This window comes from Polypterus senegalus, chromosome 13 (genome assembly GCF_016835505.1).
Source record: "Polypterus senegalus isolate Bchr_013 chromosome 13, ASM1683550v1, whole genome shotgun sequence".
NCBI lineage: Eukaryota > Metazoa > Chordata > Cladistia > Polypteriformes > Polypteridae > Polypterus > Polypterus senegalus.
The window spans coordinates 27074111-27095041 of record NC_053166.1 but is presented as its reverse complement, the minus strand read 5'-3'; the positions used below and the strand labels follow the sequence as shown (position 1 = coordinate 27095041).

The window sequence follows — 20931 nt, the reverse complement described above, 5'->3', positions numbered from 1 at the left end:
ATGCAGTAATAGCAATAACAATAAACCAAGGGTATGATATTGAACAGTCTCGTTTAGGGTAGAGATGAAATAATTAGAAAAAAAAAAAGAAAAAAGAAAAAGTAATTAAGCACAATAAAACATAAACAGATAGCGCCCTAGTAATACTAAGTAATAATGAGAATATATGCTGATAAAAACCCGTATTTTAAAACGAATAGATCAGACAGTAGATTATTAATTCTTGCTTTATCATCAACCGCCATGACTCACTATTATGTATCAGAATAGTTCCCGGGATCAGCTTTCTTAATTCCTTTTCTGCTTCTTCCTTGCTAGCGAAGACATAGAAATGACCCTGCCATTCCACTTTAAGTTTTGCCGGATACAAGAGGCTGTATTTGATGCTGGCTTGCCGTAACCGCTGTTTGATGTTGTAGAAGGCTGCGCGTTTAGTAGCTGTTGCTGGAGAGAAGTCAGGAAAGATACGAATGTGGTTATTTTCAAATGTAATATCTTCCTTGTTTCTGAGGAGTGCCATCACCTCTAGCTTAAATGATAATCGTTCAAAAGAACTATAAAAGAGGTTGGTCGGGGTCTAACGGTGTTTGATCGCGCACGTAAGCTGCTGCTATCTCAGATTCTGCTTTAAAGTCATCCCCGATTATTTTAGAAAACAGTTCAGCAGCGAATTTCACTGGGTTTGAACTTTCTCGATTCTCAGGCAGACCTTCAATTCTGACGTTATACCTTCTACTTCCATCTTCCAAAGCAGCCAGTCTGCTTCTGAGTTTTTTTGCTTTCGGAGCTGACATTTTCTGCTTTTTCTTCAGCACTGGCAGCTAAATTTTCGGCTAATTCAATCCTAGTCGTGAATGTCTCCTTGAGATCCTCCAATTGATCAGTAAGCGTTTCAATTTTACCCAGCACCTGTCGCATTTCCACTTGCATTTCTTGTCGCAGCCTTTCATTTGCCTGTTGCAGCATCAGCCGTTGCGTTTCGTTTGCTTGCTGCCATTCCTGTTTCAATTCGAGCAACTCTTGTTTCAGCCTCTCATGTGCCTTTGCCCTTGCTCTCTCATTTGCCTTCTCGGTTTTCTTTATATCTTGTACGATCTCAGCGAGCATCACCTCCAGTTTAGACATTTTAATTGTGCTTTCTTGTACCGTAGGTGAAGCGTCAGGCTCTACTGTAGCTGGTGCCCCTGCTATTCCCGGCTCGCGTGGAGTAATTGAGATCGCGGACTGTAAGGCCCTTTCCAGTTTCAGGTGTTCTCCGATCAGTGAGCTATCGAGATCTGCACTCCCGATCGAACATTCGCTCCCCTTTTCACTTTCAGCCGGCAACGATATAGCAGACCTTGGTCCCGAAGAGTCTGTACTTTCGCCCAGCTGTTCCAGGTCTCTCTCTAAAAGGCTGTATCTTGAGCTAGGGCTTGCTGATCTTGGCTTGGGTGCAGCTTTAGTTTTCTTTTCTTTCAGACCCCCTTTCTTGCTGGCCATGTTTATATATGCTTACATATATACTGTAGCAATCTCCTTGGATTGAATAAATGCAGGATATCTCAGGATAATAAGCAAATAATATGAAAAATAACACCGCTGCTAGCGGAGCTCCACTTCAGACGTCCATCTCTCGCATCGGACGAGACCAAATTAAATTTAAGAAACAATGCTTTTCTTTGTTGCATTTTCCAAACCATCCTATTTTTTTCTGATTTGGGGTTGCTTAAATAGTATACTAGCCATCCCCCGTGGCTTCATCCGCATATTAGTGAAAAAGGACAGTGAGGAGGGCCCGGCCCAGCTCTCTACTTCTGACGTCACTCTTCCCCTCCCCTTGGCCCACAGCCTCTGTGTCGGATTAGTGCGAATATATTGCTCCTGTAAGCGAACTTTCATTCTTAGCACAAGTCGCAAAATCAACCGGAATGTTCAAGCAAATTATAGAAAAAAAAGATCTAAATCCTTTAAGTAATACTCTCGTTTACTAACTAAGCGGAGTTTAGGTTATGCCCCGAGGCAGGCGCGTGAGTGAGGAGGGCCCGTCCCCCATCCCCACTGCCCAATCAGTCTCTCTCGGATTTGCGCTAATAAATTGGTACTGCAAGCAAACTATGATACTTAGCGTGGTGAGAAAGTCGAAAAATCAACGGAATGTTCAAGCAAATTATAGAAAAAAACCTAAATAGTAGTTTTTCTCGTGAAAAGCGGACAGACATATAAACGGATCTAATAATCTATAAGAAATTTTGCGTTTCGACCATGAAATTTTTAAAACCGTTTCTTAGCGAGCACCTATGGGCCAAGGGTAACCTACATTCCAAATTTCAACTCCCAAGTCCTCATGGCTCTGGAGATTTCGTGATGAGTGAGTCAGTGGTATTTGGCTTTTATATATATAGATTATGAAGACAACAGCACATATAATATTTTTTATTATGACTGGCTATCAAGTGGGTTTGTATGCAGGAATACAGATGGTATTTTTTATTGTGAATCACTGTTTAGTAACCCTAGAAAGTGTGGATAGAAACTGTTCCTGAATCTGCTAGGGTAAGTGCCAATGGTTCTGTGCAATTTGCCAGAAGGAAGAAGTGAGAAAAGTGCTTAGCCGAGGTCGTTAATAATATGGAAACATGTGAACCGAGGCCAGTATTCTGTATTTTGTCATTATGTGGCTTTAAAATATTAAATTCTTCTTTAAAATCTATTTTAAAAAGGAAAAATGAAAGGGCACTTCCACAAAAATTCTACTTTTAGGCCTTTTGGCTGTTTCTTTCTGACACACTGATTTTGATTTGACATATTTTGTTTTGGTGATCTATATTCTTTAAATGTCCACAATATTTTGACCACCTGCCTGTTTCCCGATCTTGAAGCTAGTCTTCTCCTAAAAGTTGTTTAACCCGTAGTCTAGTAATTTGCTACCCTGCTTCTGGTCACTTACTCATTATCCTTCACTTTATCAAACAATATAAACATGAAACAATCACATAGTATTCAATATGATTGAATGTTGAAGAGCATTGTGCTTTAGTATAAAAACAGTACTTGAATACGGTGTGGTCCATGGCCAGCCTTTAATCCCGGCCAATACCCCCAGGCCACCAGAGGGAGCCATCCCTACGACATGGAGATGCTTCATATTCCAGCAGGGCATCGTGGACTATGGAGTTTTCCTGTAAAGCCCTGCTGGATAACACCGGGACCACCAGGGGTCGCTCCAGGGAGAACCAGGGACTGCTATTTGCCCTACACCCCCCGAAGTGCATCCGAGTCACATGGACAAAAGGAATGACGTACTTCCAGGGTGAAGAAAAGGACTTTTTATCTGACCCAGAAGTGATAAGGAATCATGGACTATATAAGAACTTTGGGAACTCCCAGAGGATGAGCTGAGCTGGGTGGAAGGGTAGCAACGCGTCTGGGAATGGAGGATTGATTATTGTTATTGATAGTATTGGTTATTATATGAGTAGTGTGGAGTGGAGGGTGCTTGGTGCACATAATTATTATAATAAAAAATAATTATAATTGGACTTTTACCTGGTGTTTGGCGTGGTATCTGAGGGTTCAAGGGAGCAATAGTGCCCCCTACTGCTACAACGGTTATGTGTGTGCTGGTGCTCCTGAACGAAGGAGGGAGAAAAGTGACTGAAAAATGGAGTTCTGCAAGTACCTTGCAGTCTAGAAACCATCAAGCTTACCTTTTTTTCCTTGTTAATTGAGATCAATAATACAAAAAGCCATGTGTATGTGACTCTTTACAAATGAGTGTGGAGGAGCAGATGAATGACTTGCTAGTCAGGGTAGGTTACATCTGATGTGGACTTGAAGTTATAATCTGGTGTCACTTTAAGGGTACATCCACACTATTACATTGGTTTTTTTTTTAATGTAGAACTTAGTCCTTGTTTTTGCCTTTTGTCCACACTACCACAGGGTTTTTAACTCTTGAAAACAAAGACTTCTGAGAACACTAGCATAATGTGGATGAGCAAAAACGCAGAGTTTTGAAAACAGACTGTGATTTGTTTGTGCTTTACTAAGCCCTTCACTGATGGAATCCTGCTCAGTGCAATGTCTCATTTCCTGATGGGTCACCGTTTACTGGTGAAAATCAAATAATATTCCAAAATAGCACCCTCAAAGTTTCCTTTCCTAGACACTTTTTGTGTTGCTTATCTGTATGCATCTGAATTGCGTTTTGTACTTTTTGAATGCTGTATATATGCGCAAAATGCAAACAATTTGCTGGTCACTACAGTTTAGAGTTTTGGTGTCGGTGGAGATTCTTTCGTGTAAAATGGGTAGTGTTGACAGAGATCGTTCTCCTTTAAAGACACTGTTTTTGAACTAAAAACATAGTCTGAGACAAGACAGAGAACTGTCCTAATTGTTAAAGATTACTCACTGTCACATTAGTGAGTCATTCTGGTGTTTTAGTTTCAAATACCAAGCACCTTTACATTCTTTGTGAACTGCAAAAGAAAGTTTCCATGAAAAAATGCAAGCGTACTTACAGTTTGAGAGATGTTGTAGCAAGTTAGATCCACATCTGTTTTATTTGTGACAGCTCTATAAATTTTGAAGTCATAAACATTTTCAGTTGCTATTTTAATATAATTTTGGAGCAGGGAAGTTTCATTCTAGACAAAACAAAAATTAAATAAATAAACTCAAAGTCACAGCATTTGAAATACTATGCACCTTCCACTATATATTCTTTTCATTGTCAGTCAGTCAGTCAGTCTTTGTCTAACCTGCTTAGTCCAGAAGAGGGGCATGCTGGAGTCTATCCCAGCTAGCACAGGGCACAAGACAGAAACAAACCCTAGACGGGATGCCAGTCCATCACAAGGAGAACACAAACACACACACACACACCAACCATACACTACGGCCACACACACTTGTCCCTCCAAGTCCCACCATCAATGAATCACTTTCCCTCACTTAATCAGCTTAGTCTTTTTTCACTTCTCTTATTTTGCGCACAGAAAACTACAGCATTTGAGATTTTCACACTCACTGACCAAATTATTAGGAACACCTGTGAGCCAGCTTATCCATACAGTTTTTTAATCAGCCAATCCTGTGGCAGCAGTGCAATGCATAACATCAGGACCCAGAGTACAGGTCAGGAGTTTCAGTTAATGTTCACATCAAACACCATTCACATCATCTCAGTGATTCTGACTGTGGCATGATTGTTGGTGCCAGACAGGCTGGTCTGAATATTGCTGAAATCCTGGGATTTTCATGCACAGCAATTTCTAGCGCTTACCCAGAAAGGTACGAAAAGTAAAAAAACATGCAGTGAGTGGCTGTTCTATGGACAGAAACACCCCAATGATGACAGAGGTCAGAGGAGAATGGCCAGACTGGTTGAAGCTGACAGAAAGGCTACAGTAACTTTGATAACCCCTCTACAATTATCGTGATCAGAAAAGCATTTCAGAATGTACAACATATCAAACCGTGAAGTGGATGTGCTACAACAGAAGACCATGTCAGGTTCTATTTCTGTCAGCCAAGAACAGAAGGCTGAGGCTGCAGTGGGCTCAGTCTCATCAAAACTGAACAGCTGAAGACTGGAAAAATCTCAGTTTCTGCTGAGGCACACAGATGCTATGGTCTGCTTTGTATCAACAGTTCAGGTTTGTAGTGGTGGTGGGAAATGTTTTCTTGGCACACTTTGAGCCTATTAATAGCAATCAGTCATCTCTTGAATGCCACTGCCAATCTGAGTATTATTGCTAACCATGTTCATCCCTACATGGCCGCAATGTACCCATCTCCTAATGCCTACTTCCACCATGATAATGCCTCCATATTTCAAAGCAAAAGTAATCTTAAACTGGTTTCATGAACATGACCATGAGTTCAGTGTTTTTCATTGTCCTTCCCAGTCACTAGATCTGAAACTAGTAGAACACTTTTGAGATGTGGTAGAACAGGAGATTCACAGCCTGAACGTGCAGTTGACAAATCTGCAGAAATTGTGTGATGCAATCGTGTCAACATGGACCAGAATCACAAAGGATTGTTCAAAACATCTTATTTAAATCCATGCCAGGAAGAACTGAGGCTGCTTTGAGAGCAAAAGAAAGTTTTCCCCACTATTAGAATAGTGCCCGTAATGATTTGCTTAGTATATGTATATTTATAAGAGATTTACAAATATTTGAATTTTCACTATAGCTTTGAATGTGTAACTCTCTTCTGTTGTTTTCCTATTAATTTGCCTTTTTCTGTGTAGTTTGCTTCCATCATTGAATCCTACTAATGACACCTAGCAATGAGCAGAGTTGACACGAGGAACAATGATGGTGAATGCGGAAATGCAGCACAAGAAGAGCTGTAGTGGATGGGCCTGTAATTCAATGCTATGTAGAAACAACACAAAGTATTGTGCTAAAATGCCATGGACTACAGATTTGAAAAGAGAGGGCAGTATTCTATTTAAACACTGGGAAAGAATGCATTAATTTAATTCAATGAATTCTTATTAAGCACATCTCCACTCATCAGCTTAACTTGCTGTAACAATGAAAAAATACCCTGTATTTGTAATATGAAAAGACCAGTAATGGCGCACTGCATGATAACGTGCAGTGAATACACTTGACTTGAGCATTCATAGTTTTCATCTTCTCTCTCTTTTCTTTTAGCATTTGTTTGCTCAGATGTTGATGCGCTTGCTGCCTCCTGAGCAGCTCTTCTTTTCTCCACCCTAGCGGCCCACTTCTTCTCTTCTTTCAGTCAGTGTTTGTGTTGCAATTACTTAGTACGTTTTCCTAATTTTTCACTTAAGCTGGCACTCAAGTCTTCAATCTGTCTCAAGAAAGATATGAAGAGGTAGGGGAAGTGATGGTGAAGGTGGTAGGGAATGAGAATGGCGCCCATACGCGTGCGCCTCACGGCCGCCCTGCTGGCCGCTGCCAAAAGTTAATTGTACAATAAAATAAAATAAAAATAAAAAGAAGAATAACCTTTGAGGTCAATCATCACCCAGAAAGCAGACAGAAGAAGTCACATAGTATATGTGTACCGAATTTCAGGTCAATAGGTCAAACGTTTTGCAAGCTACAGGTGATTTAAAATCCTGTATAGACGAACGAACAGCCACAGTAGCATATTATATATAAAGAAAAGGCACCACAAACAGAAAACATAATTATACCATAAAGAGAGAAATATTATGCAATACCATACATAGACACCCATATAGAAGTTTAAATTAATTAAACTTACTAAGAAAATGTTAGTAATGGTGTACAGAACGTTCAACTCAGCAGCAAAATTAGTTAACAATTAATTGAAGGCTGTAAACTTGGCAGCAGTCTAATGAAAACCTACCTGTGTAAAAGATTGAAACTTAGTGGTTGAATTTTGGCACTCAGACATTTTTCCTAGGCATGTATTGTTCACCGTTTTATAAAGTATCCGAATAAAACTGTAAACGTATCTCATTGCAACTGGAATCTTTAAATGATATTTAATGTTGTCACTAGTGTCATTCTGACACGTCACTGTAACATTTACTTGGCTAGAACTGATAAAGATGCTCAGATTTCTGAAGGCTTCCTGAGGAAAGATAGAATTACAGCATTAGTTTAATATTAAAGGAAGCTACATTTAATATTTAATTAAATAAAACATTAAAAACTTTACAAAGATCCAAAAATATATGCATATTAATTAACATTAGGTCATAAGTTTTTTTGTTCAGTTTTAGCTGAAGCTCTTCATACAAATTTCCCAATGTTCAATCTTCCATGAAAATAGAACATTTCGCCAACTAATACCAACATTAATCCATATCAAAGCAAAAAGACATCAAGGGACATACCTTAAAGTAGCTATAAAAACCATCATCAACTCGTATGTCTTTGTAGATCAGAATTGTGCCATTCAGACTTTTACTGACATCTGCCAAATCTTCTAATGTTTCCAGACAGCAGTATACAAAAGGCTTTTGAATGTCTCCTGTCCCACTAATTAGCTCTTTAAAATCCATTAAGTCACCAAAGTACAATGTGGCATTATCTTTATTTTTCCTAATGCTCTGCTTGATTTCATTTATATTTCCTTGAAAATTATTGAATAAAATCTTCCAGTCATTGCAATAATTGGAACTGTTTTGATTTCCATACTCTGCAAAGTCATTGCATGATTCATAAGCAGCTCCCACAAGGTTCCATTTGTTTTGGACAAAGAAGGACTCAACTACTTGACTAAAAGTGACCAGATTTGGTAAAAATGAAGGCAAGATTCTTTCATTTATCACAACCTTGGGAGACAAAAGAAAAGGAATTAGATTACACCACCAGTCTCACATCAATGATCTGTCCTTCTGTGTAATTTGTAAACTCAATGATGTTTCTTCATCAGGATTCACATACATTCAACTTAAGACTTTTTGAATATAAAATTATGAAAAAAATTATTATAGTGGACCCCTGCTGTTACTTTAAAATAAACAACAAAAACATGGGGTCATGGTTGGAGGTCTGTTAAGGGCACATTTCACACACAAAGGAACCATAGGCAGATTTACCAAGTACTGTGGTAGAGAGCAGGACTATTGGGAAATTCAAATCTCAATTTGATATTATTTTAGATAATCTAGGTGAATAGGTTGGACAATCTTGTTGTCATCACAATTGTTCTAATATTCTGATGTTCATAGTCATACCAATCCGTCAGTTATGTGAAACCCTTTTGTAGTCTTATGAGCCGTTTATGGCTGGGACATATCTCAGCAGTGCATGGTTTAGAGCAGGCACCGCACATGTGAAGTGAGTTCATTGTAGGGCATGCTGCTGCACATACTCGCACTCCACAATACCATCACAGCCAATAGTCAACCTAACCTGCCTGTTTTTGGGATGTAGGAAATCTTGGTGCCCAAGGAAAAGGAGGAGAGAGTCCACTCTTCATAGAGTTAGCAGGTGGAGGTTAAAACTCAAGTCTTTGGAATTGTGAGTATTGCTAAACTCTATGCCACTGTGCGGTCCAGATGTGAAGTAATTGGTTGTAAATTTCCTGAAGCCAGTTTATTCACTAGGTCTATCTGTACAATACAGCACCAGTCCTTGTCACTGTCCAGAAGCCAGGCCAAAATAGTAGCAAATCACATACATTTATGATGAATAAGAGCTTCATTGGGCAAAGCAAACAAATGTTCACATTGGAGAGGAATACAAGCCCAAAGAAAACAATAAAGCCCTATCTTACTTACAGTGGTGTGAAAAATTATTTGCCCCCTTCCTGATTTCTTATTCTTTTCCATGTTTGTCACACAAAATGTTTCTGATCATCAAACACATTTAACCATTAGTCAAATATAACACAAGTAAACACAAAATGCAGTTTTAAATGATGGTTTTATTATTTAGGGAGAAAAAAATCAAACCTCCATGGCCCTGTGTGAAAAAGTAATTGCCCCTTGTTAAAAATAACCTAACTGTGGTGTATCACACCTGAGTTCAATTTCCGTAGCCACCCCCAGGCCTGATTACTGCCACACCTGTTTCAATCAAGAAATCACTTAAATAGGAGCTGCCTGACACAGAGAAGTAGACCAAAAGCACCTCAAAAGCTAGACATCATGCCAAGATCCAAAGAAATTCAGGAACAAATGAGAACAGAAGTAATTGAGATCTATCAGTCTGGTTATAAAGCCATTTCTAAAACTTTGGGACTCCAGCGAACCACAGTGAGAGCCATTATCCACAAATGGCAAAACATGGAACAGTGGTGAACCTTCCCAGGAGTGGCCGGCCGACCAAAATTACCCCAAGAGCACAGAGACGACTCATCTGAGAGGACACAAAAGACCCCAGGACAACGTCTAAAGAACTGCAGGCCTCACTTGCCTCAATTAAGGTCAGTGTTCACGACTCCACCATAAGAAAGAGACTGGGCAAAAACGGCCTGCATGGCAGATTTCCAAGACGCAAACCACTGTTAAGCAAAAAGAACATTAGGGCTCGTCTCAATTTTGCTAAGAAACATCTCAATGATTGCCAAGACTTTTGGGAAAATACCTTGTGGACTGATGAGACAAAAGTTGAACTTTTGGAAGGCAAATGTCCTGTTACATCTGGCGTAAAAGGAACACAGCATTTCAGAAAAAGAACATCATACCAACAGTAAAATATGGTGGTGGTAGTGTGATGGTCTGGGGTTGTTTTGCTGCTTCATGACCTGGTGCTGCAACTGGACAATGACCCAAAACACACCAGCAAATCCACCTCTGAATGGCTGAAGAAAAACAAAATGAAGACTTTGGAGTGGCCTAGTCAAAGTCCTGACCTGAATCCAATTGAGATGCTATGGCATGACCTTAAAAAGGCAGTTCATGCTAGAAAACCCTCAAATAAAGCTGAATTACAACAATTCTGCAAAGATGAGTGGGCCGAAATTCCTCCAGAGCGCTGTAAAAGACTCATTGCAAGTTATCGCAAATGCTTGATTGCAGTTATTGCTGCTAAGGGTGGCCCAACCAGTTATTAGGTTCAGGGGGCAATTACTTTTTCACACAGGGCCATATAGGTTTGAATTAGATAAGATTAGAAATAAGAAATCAGGAAGGGGGCAAATAGTTTTTCACACCACTGTATGTGGAAGATTGGTCATTAGGCCTGGGGTGCTCATGTAACCAGGGAGCTTCTTAGAAACAAAGCGCTCAACGCCATCCTCTGTCTCTCTCATCCCACTATCATACTTTGTCATTCAAGAGTTACAGTAATCCCTCCTCGATCGCGGGGGTTGCGTTCCAGAACCCCCCGCGATAGACGAAAATCCGTGAAGTAGAAACCATATGTTTGTGTAGTTATTTTTAGATATTTTAAGCCTTTATAAACTCTCCCACACTGTTAACATTATTAGAGCCCTCTAGACATGAAATAACACCCTTTAGTCAAAAGTTTAAACTGTCCTCCATGACAAGACAGAGATGACAGTTCTTTCTCACAATTAAAAGAATGCAAATAGATCTTCTTCTCTTCAGGAGCAGAGAATTTCAGAGGGAGAGAGAGAGAGCGCGGTCACAAAGAAAAGCAAACAATCAAAAAATCAATACTTGTGCTTTTAAGTTTGCCACGGCATTTTTTAGAGGAGCGTCAGTATCTTCTAAGGAAACAGACTCTGTGCAAACTGCCCCTCTGCTCACATCTCCCCTGTCAGGTGCAGAGAACGTCAGAGAGAGAGAGCGAGATTAAAGCAACAATTAAAAAATCAATATGTGTGCTTTTGTGCTTTTAAATATGCCGAGCACCGCAATAAAGCGGCATTTTTTTAGAGGATCGTCAGTATCTTTTAAGCAAACAGGCTCTGTGCAAACAGCCCCTCCGTCAGGCGCAGAGAATGTCAGAGAGGGTGAGAGAGAGGCAGAGACCAGCAAACAATCAAGCTGCGTGCGGGATGCATATCTTATAGCATTGAGGAGTTTTAGTTAATATGTAATACATGCTCTAATTGGGTAGCTTCTAAGCCATCCGCCAATAGCGTCCCTTGTATGAAATCAACAGGGCAAACAAACTGAGAAAGCGTGTAGCATACATTAAAAGACCCATTGTCCGCAGAAAGCGGCGAACCAGCGAAAAATCTGTGATATATATTTAGATGTGCTTACATTTAAAATCCGTGATAGAGTGAAACCGCGAAATTCAAAGCGCGATATAGCGAGGGTTTACTGTACTCAGCTCTTCTAAAAAAGATCATTCTTACGGGTGTCTCATTAAAGAGCCTCCATAAAAGCATCTGACCTCTTGACTACCACATTTCCTCTGACAGACTCCTAACACACTGGAACCCTAATTCCCTGGATTTAAGTTAAAAGGCTACACAAGGGTCCATCAGTTTCCAGGCCCTCAGATAATTTTTAACTCAAGCTACGACCAAGTGTTTCATATGCTGACCCTCACTACCCCATTTTTTTAGGCTTTGAGAACACATACTGTATCATTGTCTTTCATCAGGTCATAACCTTACCCTGAATTCTAACAACATAATAAAAGCCCCCTCATACATCTGAAAATCAACTGCTGAGTAATGGTTATACCAAATAGTAACATATATGGTATAATATGACAGTGTTTTACCATATCGCTATAATCTTTGATACTTTCAGGTGGATATTATAGGATTGTTTGTAAAGGGATGCAGGGCAGAAGTTGGAACATAACACTGGATTGTGGGACCACTGACAGGAGATGCTATGCCCCAATTTAGTAATTGCCCAGGAGTTACTTACTCCTAGAGCACAAAACAATACTGGGGTAGGGAGAGTGTTAAACCTCCACCCAGACAAAGAGGTGACAGAAGAAAGAGCTGATAATTTACCTGTAGCCTCCTGTTACCTCATGCAGTGAAATGACAATCTGGCACTGGCCTGGTGCTTTCAGTAATGTAAGTGCTGTGATCCAGACTTGCAGGAAGCCTTGGTACCACTAGCCAGAGAACCACAGGAGTTCCCTAGAGCATCACTAACCCCTTTCTTCATAAGGATTTCTCAATTATCATTCAAAAGGTCTTTCTTGTCTGCAGCCAGGGATAGAGAGATGAAAGTGAGGGCAGAGGTTCAAGAAGAATCAGGGAAGTGAGAAGGACAAGTATTTGTGTGGTTTGGGAAGTGGCTAAGTGCTATTGGCACCCACACACAGTAGACAGGGACCCAGTATTTTCATAGTTTTCTTTTGTTTTCTTGTTACTTTTTGTTCTCCGAGTGTAGATCCTTTCTTATATTTTTAGTACTCAATAAAATACACTCTTTTATAGTTTCGAGTTTCTTTTTGTATGATTTTGCTTTGCGTCTGCTTTGCAGCATCCCCAAAAGTTCACATATAGCACTTACTGTGTCAGTAGCACAATATTAAAAAGAGTTAATTCCACCATCAGGTTTAGTAATACATTCTATGTACAATATTTCATTTTTCTGATTAAGTTACCTTCTGATTCTTAGCTGACACATGACATCTGTGGAGCTTTACACCTCTAGCAACATATCATAACAACAAAGCACATGAACGCAAAGAAGTTAAAATTAAGGCTTTCTGTGACATTCATAAACTTGTTTATCCTGTTCAGGGGAGGTAGAAACGCCCTGGCAAGTGTTTGTACAAACTAGAGCCCTGCCCTGAAGTCATCCATCAAAAAGCTTATTTTCCAATGACACTAATACAGAACTTCTTTGCTATTATGGATGATTTTACATATTAATAGAACAGTTATTTAGGTCTTATTATGCAACTGACCAAATTGATAAGAATGTAACTATTCAGCTAAGTTCATAAAAAACTAAATTAAAGGGGTCACAGGAAGAAGTTATGGAAAAAGCCAGTAAAGGTACAGTCCTCTATATTTTCTCCAGAGTCTGAACGTTATCAGAATGTATGAAGAACAATGACCCAACCTAACTCTGTTCACAGCTACTGGCAGGTTTTGTTTGCTTACAGTTTAGCGAAACTGATGCTAAAATTTGTTTCATATGCAATTTTGTAGTTTCATAAACCAACATTCACTAAAGGGATTTAAAGGTTATTTGGTATAAGAAAAAAATTGCTCCATAAAACTTTTATTTTTACCTATGTTTTACCTGTGTTTTTTTCTGTAGCTATATAACACAGATAAACCGAAGTACACCAGTTTAAACGTCATTTATTTCTTTAGCACGTTTTCATACAAATGATGTAGTTGAAAATGCTTTACAAGATGAAGAAAGAAAAAAAGAAAAATCAGAGGGCTGGAGGGAAAAAAACAAAATCTGCAGGGGTTCCAGTGCCACAAGACCATCCAGCCCACACTGGGAAAAGACTATAGAGGTGCAGGGCATTTTTTTAAAAAAAAATCAAAATGCTATATTTATTCCAAATACACATTCATTCTAGCAGAATTCTTTCAACTTAACATTAATTAGGCACTCAAAGACACCAGTGGAAATTAAGGGGATGTGCATTTAGGACGGAAATCAGGAAGCATTTGTTTACTCAATTAGTCGTGGAAATATAGAACAAACTACTGAAAAATGTAGATGAAGCAGAAACCTTGATAATGTTTAAGAAATATCTGGATGAGCTATTGGGACAGCTTACATATCAGCTTAACAAACAGGCTTGATGGACTGAGTGGTGTCCTCTTTTCGGTCAAATTTCTCACGTTCTTATAATGTTATGTTCAAATAAAGATGCACCAAAATGTACCAATCTGCATATTACTGCATTTCCTTCAAAGATAAACTCAACTATATGGAAATCCATACTCCACACCAAAGCCTGTTCCCTAGCAACTACCCTTTCTGTTTATTGCTTGGAGCTTTGCGTTTCATTTCTATCTCCAACATATCTTTAGGATTGCGATCACAAAAATTTTTAGCATAATTTGCAAAGTGGGCATTGTACTACCAGAACTATCATAACATACATCTGATGGCTCAACAAAATATTGTAACAGCGCTGACAAGTTACATCAGGCAGGGATGAATCACCCAAGTATGAGCTAGCATTACATCACCAGTTGTGGGGCACCTACATAAACGGTAAGCCTGCAGAGTCGCATGCTTTCCCAACTTGTGCTGCAAAAGGTGAGCAGTCCTCGTAAGGATAGCGAGCCACCTCAAATACCTATGTAAAGAGCAGAGAATCCATCCATTGTGGTGCTCAGTGCTGACACTACATTGGTGTCAGAAGTGGGAAGAGAAGACCAGCAGTCCAACTTAGCAGAGCACCGAGTGCCTCAGAGATCTCAAACAGATCTGATTGGCACTTTGGAGGAATTGCTGAAGATTCTTGAATGTCAGAGCCATAATATGGAGTGCACTTTGCAGTAGCAGTACATGTGGGAAGATAGCTGAGAGACTGCCACCTCTGCAGCTCCACTACTGCTTCTCCATCTGCTAAGGTCCATTAGCATGGGTGCATGGACACCAGCGGAGTTTCAGGCTCATGCAGCTGTGGAAAATTGTGTCAGATCGAGTTGCCACTGAACCCAAGTGAGCTGTGAGAAGCAGGGCTGGTGTTAAAAATGTGCAAGCAAAGGACAAGGCAGATCGTAGAGGCATTGTGAAGCGGCAGTGAAGGGGGGAGTCTTAAAGCTGAGATCCAGACCTGTAACATGGTTTACAATGCCAGTTCAGTGAAGGAAAACATTGAAGAGACTGTTACATCTGCATCTCTGCACAAGGAGGTTTGCCTGCTTGCTTACAAGTGATAAACATTGAAAACCACATGACAGTGCAGCACACGACATTCCAACTCTACTATTTGACAACACAGTGCTCACGATCTCTGCTGATGTACCCTCATCACCAGCTGCACTACTAAAGTGAGAGGAAAGACCACACTGCCATTTTAACAAGTTTGTGTGCCAATGTAAGGAGTTGAAAGTGATTGCTGGGGCAGCGACTTCAACTGGGAGGGAGCTACTGTATGTAATTGTGCTGACAAGTTACATCAGCCAGGGATGAGTCGCCCAAGTATGAGCTGGCATTACTCGCCAGTTGCGGGGTGCCTATATAAAATGCAACCCTGCAGAATCTTTTCCAACTAGTGCTGCAAAAGGCGAGCAGAGAAGGACAGCAAGCCACCTCAAATAGTTACGTAATGTGTAGATCCATTGTGATGTGTGAAGCTGATGTCACAATATCACAATATCTACTAATTACAGGAAAGGTTTCTGGTGATTTTTTTTTTTCACAAGAGATCTTTATTTGAAAACTAAATGTGGAATTAATGGATGAAGAAACTTCTAGACTGGAATTAAACAACTTTCTTTTTATGGCAATGGTACAGATTTTCCTACAAGCAAAACATAATTTATTTTGCTAATTGTTTTGTGAAGCAAAACATTTTGTTTCCCTGAGAATTCTATTTTTTTCACTTATCATTTGTCCTAAAAAACCTGCATGGCACATGTCCAGTTCTAGACAGGGTAGCAGTAGTTCATGGTTCATTTTCTCAAAAGTATATCAGTCATTACCAAAACTGTGCTTGTGAATCCCTGGCAATAAATGGGCATATTACCACCTAAGCACCCCAGCTCTTTCCAAATCTCACTGTGCTTTAACTTTGCACAATATATTGTAAATAGCCATTATATCAACAATACAAAAAAGTTCTACTTAAGGTTTTATTTACTTCTTTTACCTTTGTGGTTCCACTTCCAAATTCAAATAAATAGTCCAGGGAGTCTTGTGTCACATAAAGAATCACAGGAATATCATACAGAAGACAGTTACCATCAAGGTAGCAGTTATATACATTACTGAGGCAGTCTCCGCAGGAAGTGAAGAGCATGTATCCCAAAGTAAATCCAGAAAAATCGCTCTGAATGTGGTTCAGTGTAAATGCAAGGGCATTTACAATGGCATTCATATACTGGCTGTTTGAAGAAAAAAAAAGGTTAATCATGGTTATGGGGTATAAATGTTTAAATAAAATACCAGCTAAAACCCAGCGAAATGACTGCTGGGAAAATACATCTGTTCAACTATTTCTGCAACATGCTTTGCCAAGAAATGATCTGTGGGAGAGGGGAGTCTATCCTGGCAGCATACATACCCGTAAGCACCATACTTTGGAGTGCACTTTCTGTTCAGTATCTGGATGTCATATTCACTATGGGGTCTAGGTCATTCTTATAAGGTGTTTTTTTTAAGTTTCAATCCTACCACTGTGTATTCAAATCTAACCATTTTACTTCCGACATTTAATGTCTTACATATACTTACATTAAAAGTCATCTGTCATATATACAAATAGAAATTCCGTAGGTAGAATAATTCATCCATGTTCTGCACCCTGTTTCAACAGTGGCAGCTCTGTGGGGATCCACTCCACTCAAAAATGATTGTTTTCTTATATTTTATTTATTCCAAGTATTTTGTGATGACTGAGTAATAACTTTAATCTCACGCTTTCATACCAAACAAAGTTTCTGATTGGCATCTATAGGAACTAACCCTGGACAACAGTAAATATAGATGAAAAAACTTGCATTACTCATGTCACAAATTCCACATGTCAGGCTGCCCAATTGTATGCTCACAACTTCCTAAACAAAGGCATTTTTACTAAATGTTTTACTAAAATATTGTTAAATAAACCACTTTAGGAAAACACTCTAATGAATGAGAGACATGAGACTTTTTTCATGAACTTTTTGATAATGTCCAGTGTTCGTCTCCATAGATCCCTGTTCTTTTAAAAATTTTGTTAGGTCCATTCTGCACAAAAATATGAAATTAAAAAATCTTTCTCAGCCATCACAACAAACTATACAGAATAAGTAACACATAATAAATACAATTTTTGGGTGGAGTATTCTTACCCTAACCCTAACCCTTACCCTAACCCTAACCCTAACCCTAAGGCAGGAATGAAACCTGGATTGGGACATCACAGATACACATAACCTCAGTCACTCATACTGGGACAATTTAGAGTCTGTAAATAATGCAATTCTGTTTGTCTTTAGGATGTGGGTGGAGGTCAGAATATACAGAGGAAAGACATGGCAGGTGATTGCAATATGTCTGGAATACAGAAATTATTAAACTGTTTTTTATAATGGTACTGACAAGCCCAACATAACAGATCAAATTACCAGTTAAAAGCTTACCATGTGCAGCATAACCTGCCATTGAAACTTCAAATGCAATGTCTTCATATTTGCTTCTTGTGATTATATATTCTTACAGGGTGCTGCGTTCAAATCTTTACTTTTTTTGAAGTGAAATATATACAATACAATACAATACAATACAGTTTATTTTTGTATAGCCCAAAATCACACAGGAAGTGCCGCAATGGGCTTTAACAGGCCCTGCCTTTTGACAGCCCCCCAGCCTTGACTCTCTGAGAAGACAAGGAAAAACTCCCAATAAAAACCTTGTAGGGAAAAATGGAAGAAACCTCGGGAAAGGCAGTTCAAAGAGACCCCTTTCCAGGTAGGTTGGGCGTGCAGTAGGTGTCAAAAGTAGGGGGTCAATACAATACAATATACACAACAGAACAATTCCTTAAGACAGCATAATAAAAATTTTAGAATTACGGTTTAACAGTAGATGATATGACATAATTAGGTTTGGATATTTTTAGAGTCCTGGAGACCTCATCCATCTAGCTGCATCTCCATTTGGCCATGCCACGGCTGAAACATTGCTCCGATGAAAGGACCTCTCTTTCCCATGATTCCTGTGATCCTCCATCAGGGATGACTTTACCATAGGCAGGCAAACAACTTGGCAGGTGGGCGTGGCACCAATGGCCACATTTGGGTACCGAGAAAAGAAACAGAATAGGTGAGGGTTAGTATTCAAATATAATTATCATGTTACTTATGTTATAGTGCTAATGACTAACAACAGAGATGCAGTATGTACAGTTAATCAGCAGCTCTAGTCAGGATATGCTAAACTGAAGTAGTGAGTCTTCAGCCGGGATTTAAAGGCTGAGACCGAGGGGCATCTCTTATGGAAGCAGGAAGACCATTCCACAGTTTAGGGGCCCTGTAACTAAAAGCTCGACCTCCCACTGTTATTTTATTAATCCTTGGAATCCTAAGCAGACCGGCATCTTGAGATCTTAATGTGCGCTCAGGTTTGTAAGTCATGATAAGTTCAGACAAGTAAGCCGGACCTTGGCCGTTTAATGCTTTATATGTTAAAAGGAGGATTTTGAAATCTGCCCTAAATTTAACTGGGAGCCAGTGTAAAGATTTAAGAACTGGGGTTATGTGTTCATATTTTCTTGTTCTTGTAATAATTCTTGCAGCATTTTGGATTAACTGGAGGCTGTATAGAGAACAGTTTGAACAGCCAGTGAACACCGCATTGCAGTAGTCAATCCTACTAGAGATAAATGCATGAATTAATTTCTCACAATCCTGTTTATTTAGAAAGCGCCTTAATTTCCTAATATTTTTAAGATGGAAAAACAGGTTTTGGACGACTTTGTAATATGCGCTTTAAATGACATGCTAGAGTCAAAGATAACTCCTAGATTGCGGGCTGATTCAGTAAAATTAATTGGGATTCCAACTGAGTTAAATGACGACCAAATATTGCTGTGATCAGCGTCACTCCCTCCAACAATTAACATCTCTGTTTTATCTGTATTTAAAGACAAGTAGTTCTCATTCATCCATTCCTTTAATTCACTAACACAACTAATTAAAGACAACATCGGAGAAACTTCATTTGATTTAAATGAAAGGTATAACTGGGTGTCATCTGCATACGAGTGAAAATTAACATTATGTTTCCTAATGAGAGATCCCAGTGGAAGCATGTAAAGTGAAAACAGTAAAGGTCCCAGTACTGAGCCCTGCGGGACACCATATTCAACTTCTGTGTATAATGATGGAGTACTGTCAGCATATTTCTGTACATATTGGAATCGATTTGATAAATAAGAACTGAACCAAGCGAGCACGGGGCCTGTAAATATATTGTTTGTTCAGTTTTGCTTGTCTTGCTGGCATAACAATTAGTGCATTTGTATGAACTTTAATAACCCAGTTAATTCACAGTAACCGGTGTGAGGGATGGCTGACAGTTCAACCGGGACAGAACGTCCCAAGAGTGGACGGATGGGGGAAGGCAGCTAATTTGGGACCCCCCAAGATGATAAAGGGCAGTATAATGGTGCCCCAGACTCTTACAGGGCATTATGGACGTTGGAATTCAGTATCGCAAACCTGCTGGGTGCCGTGAGCACCGCCAGGGGATGCTGTAGAAACATACAGTATAAGGACCTCTATTTTCTATATAGCCCAGAAGTACAATCAGATCACAAGGGTGGAAGCTCTGAAGTACTTCCGGGCTGAAGAAGAAACTGGAGTTTTCCGTCTGACCTGGAAGTGCAGACATGTCACCCGATCAGAAGAATGGGAGCACTTCCGGGTCAGGAACTATATAAAGGACTGCTGAAGACCCACCAAGCAAGCCGGAGTTGGGAGGTGGAGGACAGAGCTTGCTGGGAGGTGTGGTGAAGAAAAGATAAAATTATATTGAGAGATTTAGTGATTACTTGTCTGATTATTTGTGGCTGTGGTGCTTGTGGACACTTTAAAGAAGAAATTAAATAATTGCTTGGTATTTTAGCCTGTGTCCTGCATCTATCTGTTGGGGTTAAAAGGGGCAACAGTGACCCCTAGTGTCCACACATTTATACTGATTTCTAAAATGCTATGTAGACCCTTATTCTGGTTAGAGAAAACAGGGTGTTGCTCCACAGTATGAGAAACCAGGTCAACAAAGGTAGATTTTGCTGGGAGTAACCTGGTTACAGCTAAGGATTCTGTAGTCTGCGCATGTCTATATGTTCTCTTTACCTGCACGCTGTCAGCAACCACAGGCAGAAGCATCTACAAGATAAATTTCCTGAGGCACATGGTCAGTTATTCATATTATTCCTTCTCCTGGTTGAAATAGTCAGCCTGAATATTTCAGAAATTGCTAAGTTTATGATGATGAGCTCAACAAACTGTGTTAAGCTCAGCAGCACAATTTTGTGCAGTGTTGGGGGGTAATGGGTTAAAAGAAGTGTACCTTATGTAGTCTGATTACGTTTTAAAGTAACAAGTAACCTAATATACTACTTATTTTAGTGAAGTAAAAATACCTGCATTATTATCACAGCAGTACTGAGTGTAATATATTATATTACATATTGGTATGCCACTCCTTTGCAGGGCTTAATTGTACAAGCAAGCAGAAAAGAGTGTGCTAGGTGCAATCCACTAAAAAAATCCTAAAATAAAGTGCTGGTTTAATTTTCATCCAGCTATTTGCTATAGATTTGTTTAAACATTGTGATTGGATGACACAGCATCAGTGTTCAAACTGCGAAAAATCAGTGAATCAGTCTGAGGATGTAAAAAGGGACGAATGTTATTTACTTCCCAGCAAATTAAATTTAAATGGATCTGTAAAGCACAAGA

At 39.5% G+C, this 20931-nt stretch overlaps 1 protein-coding gene across 2 annotated transcripts in view; it reads right to left on the bottom strand.

The window, feature by feature from the left end:
- Positions 1–20931, bottom strand: part of LOC120543113 (G-protein coupled receptor family C group 6 member A-like) — a 50037-nt gene that overhangs the window by 15595 nt on the left and 13511 nt on the right. For both annotated transcript variants that reach the window (XM_039775977.1, XM_039775976.1), the window contains exons 3-6: positions 16134–16368; positions 7838–8278; positions 7345–7572; positions 4506–4631 (exon numbers count right to left, since the gene is read on the bottom strand). In XM_039775977.1, the coding sequence (XP_039631911.1) occupies positions 4506–4631; positions 7345–7572; positions 7838–8278; positions 16134–16368 (1030 nt within the window). The remainder of the gene's footprint in view (positions 1–4505; positions 4632–7344; positions 7573–7837; positions 8279–16133; positions 16369–20931) is intronic.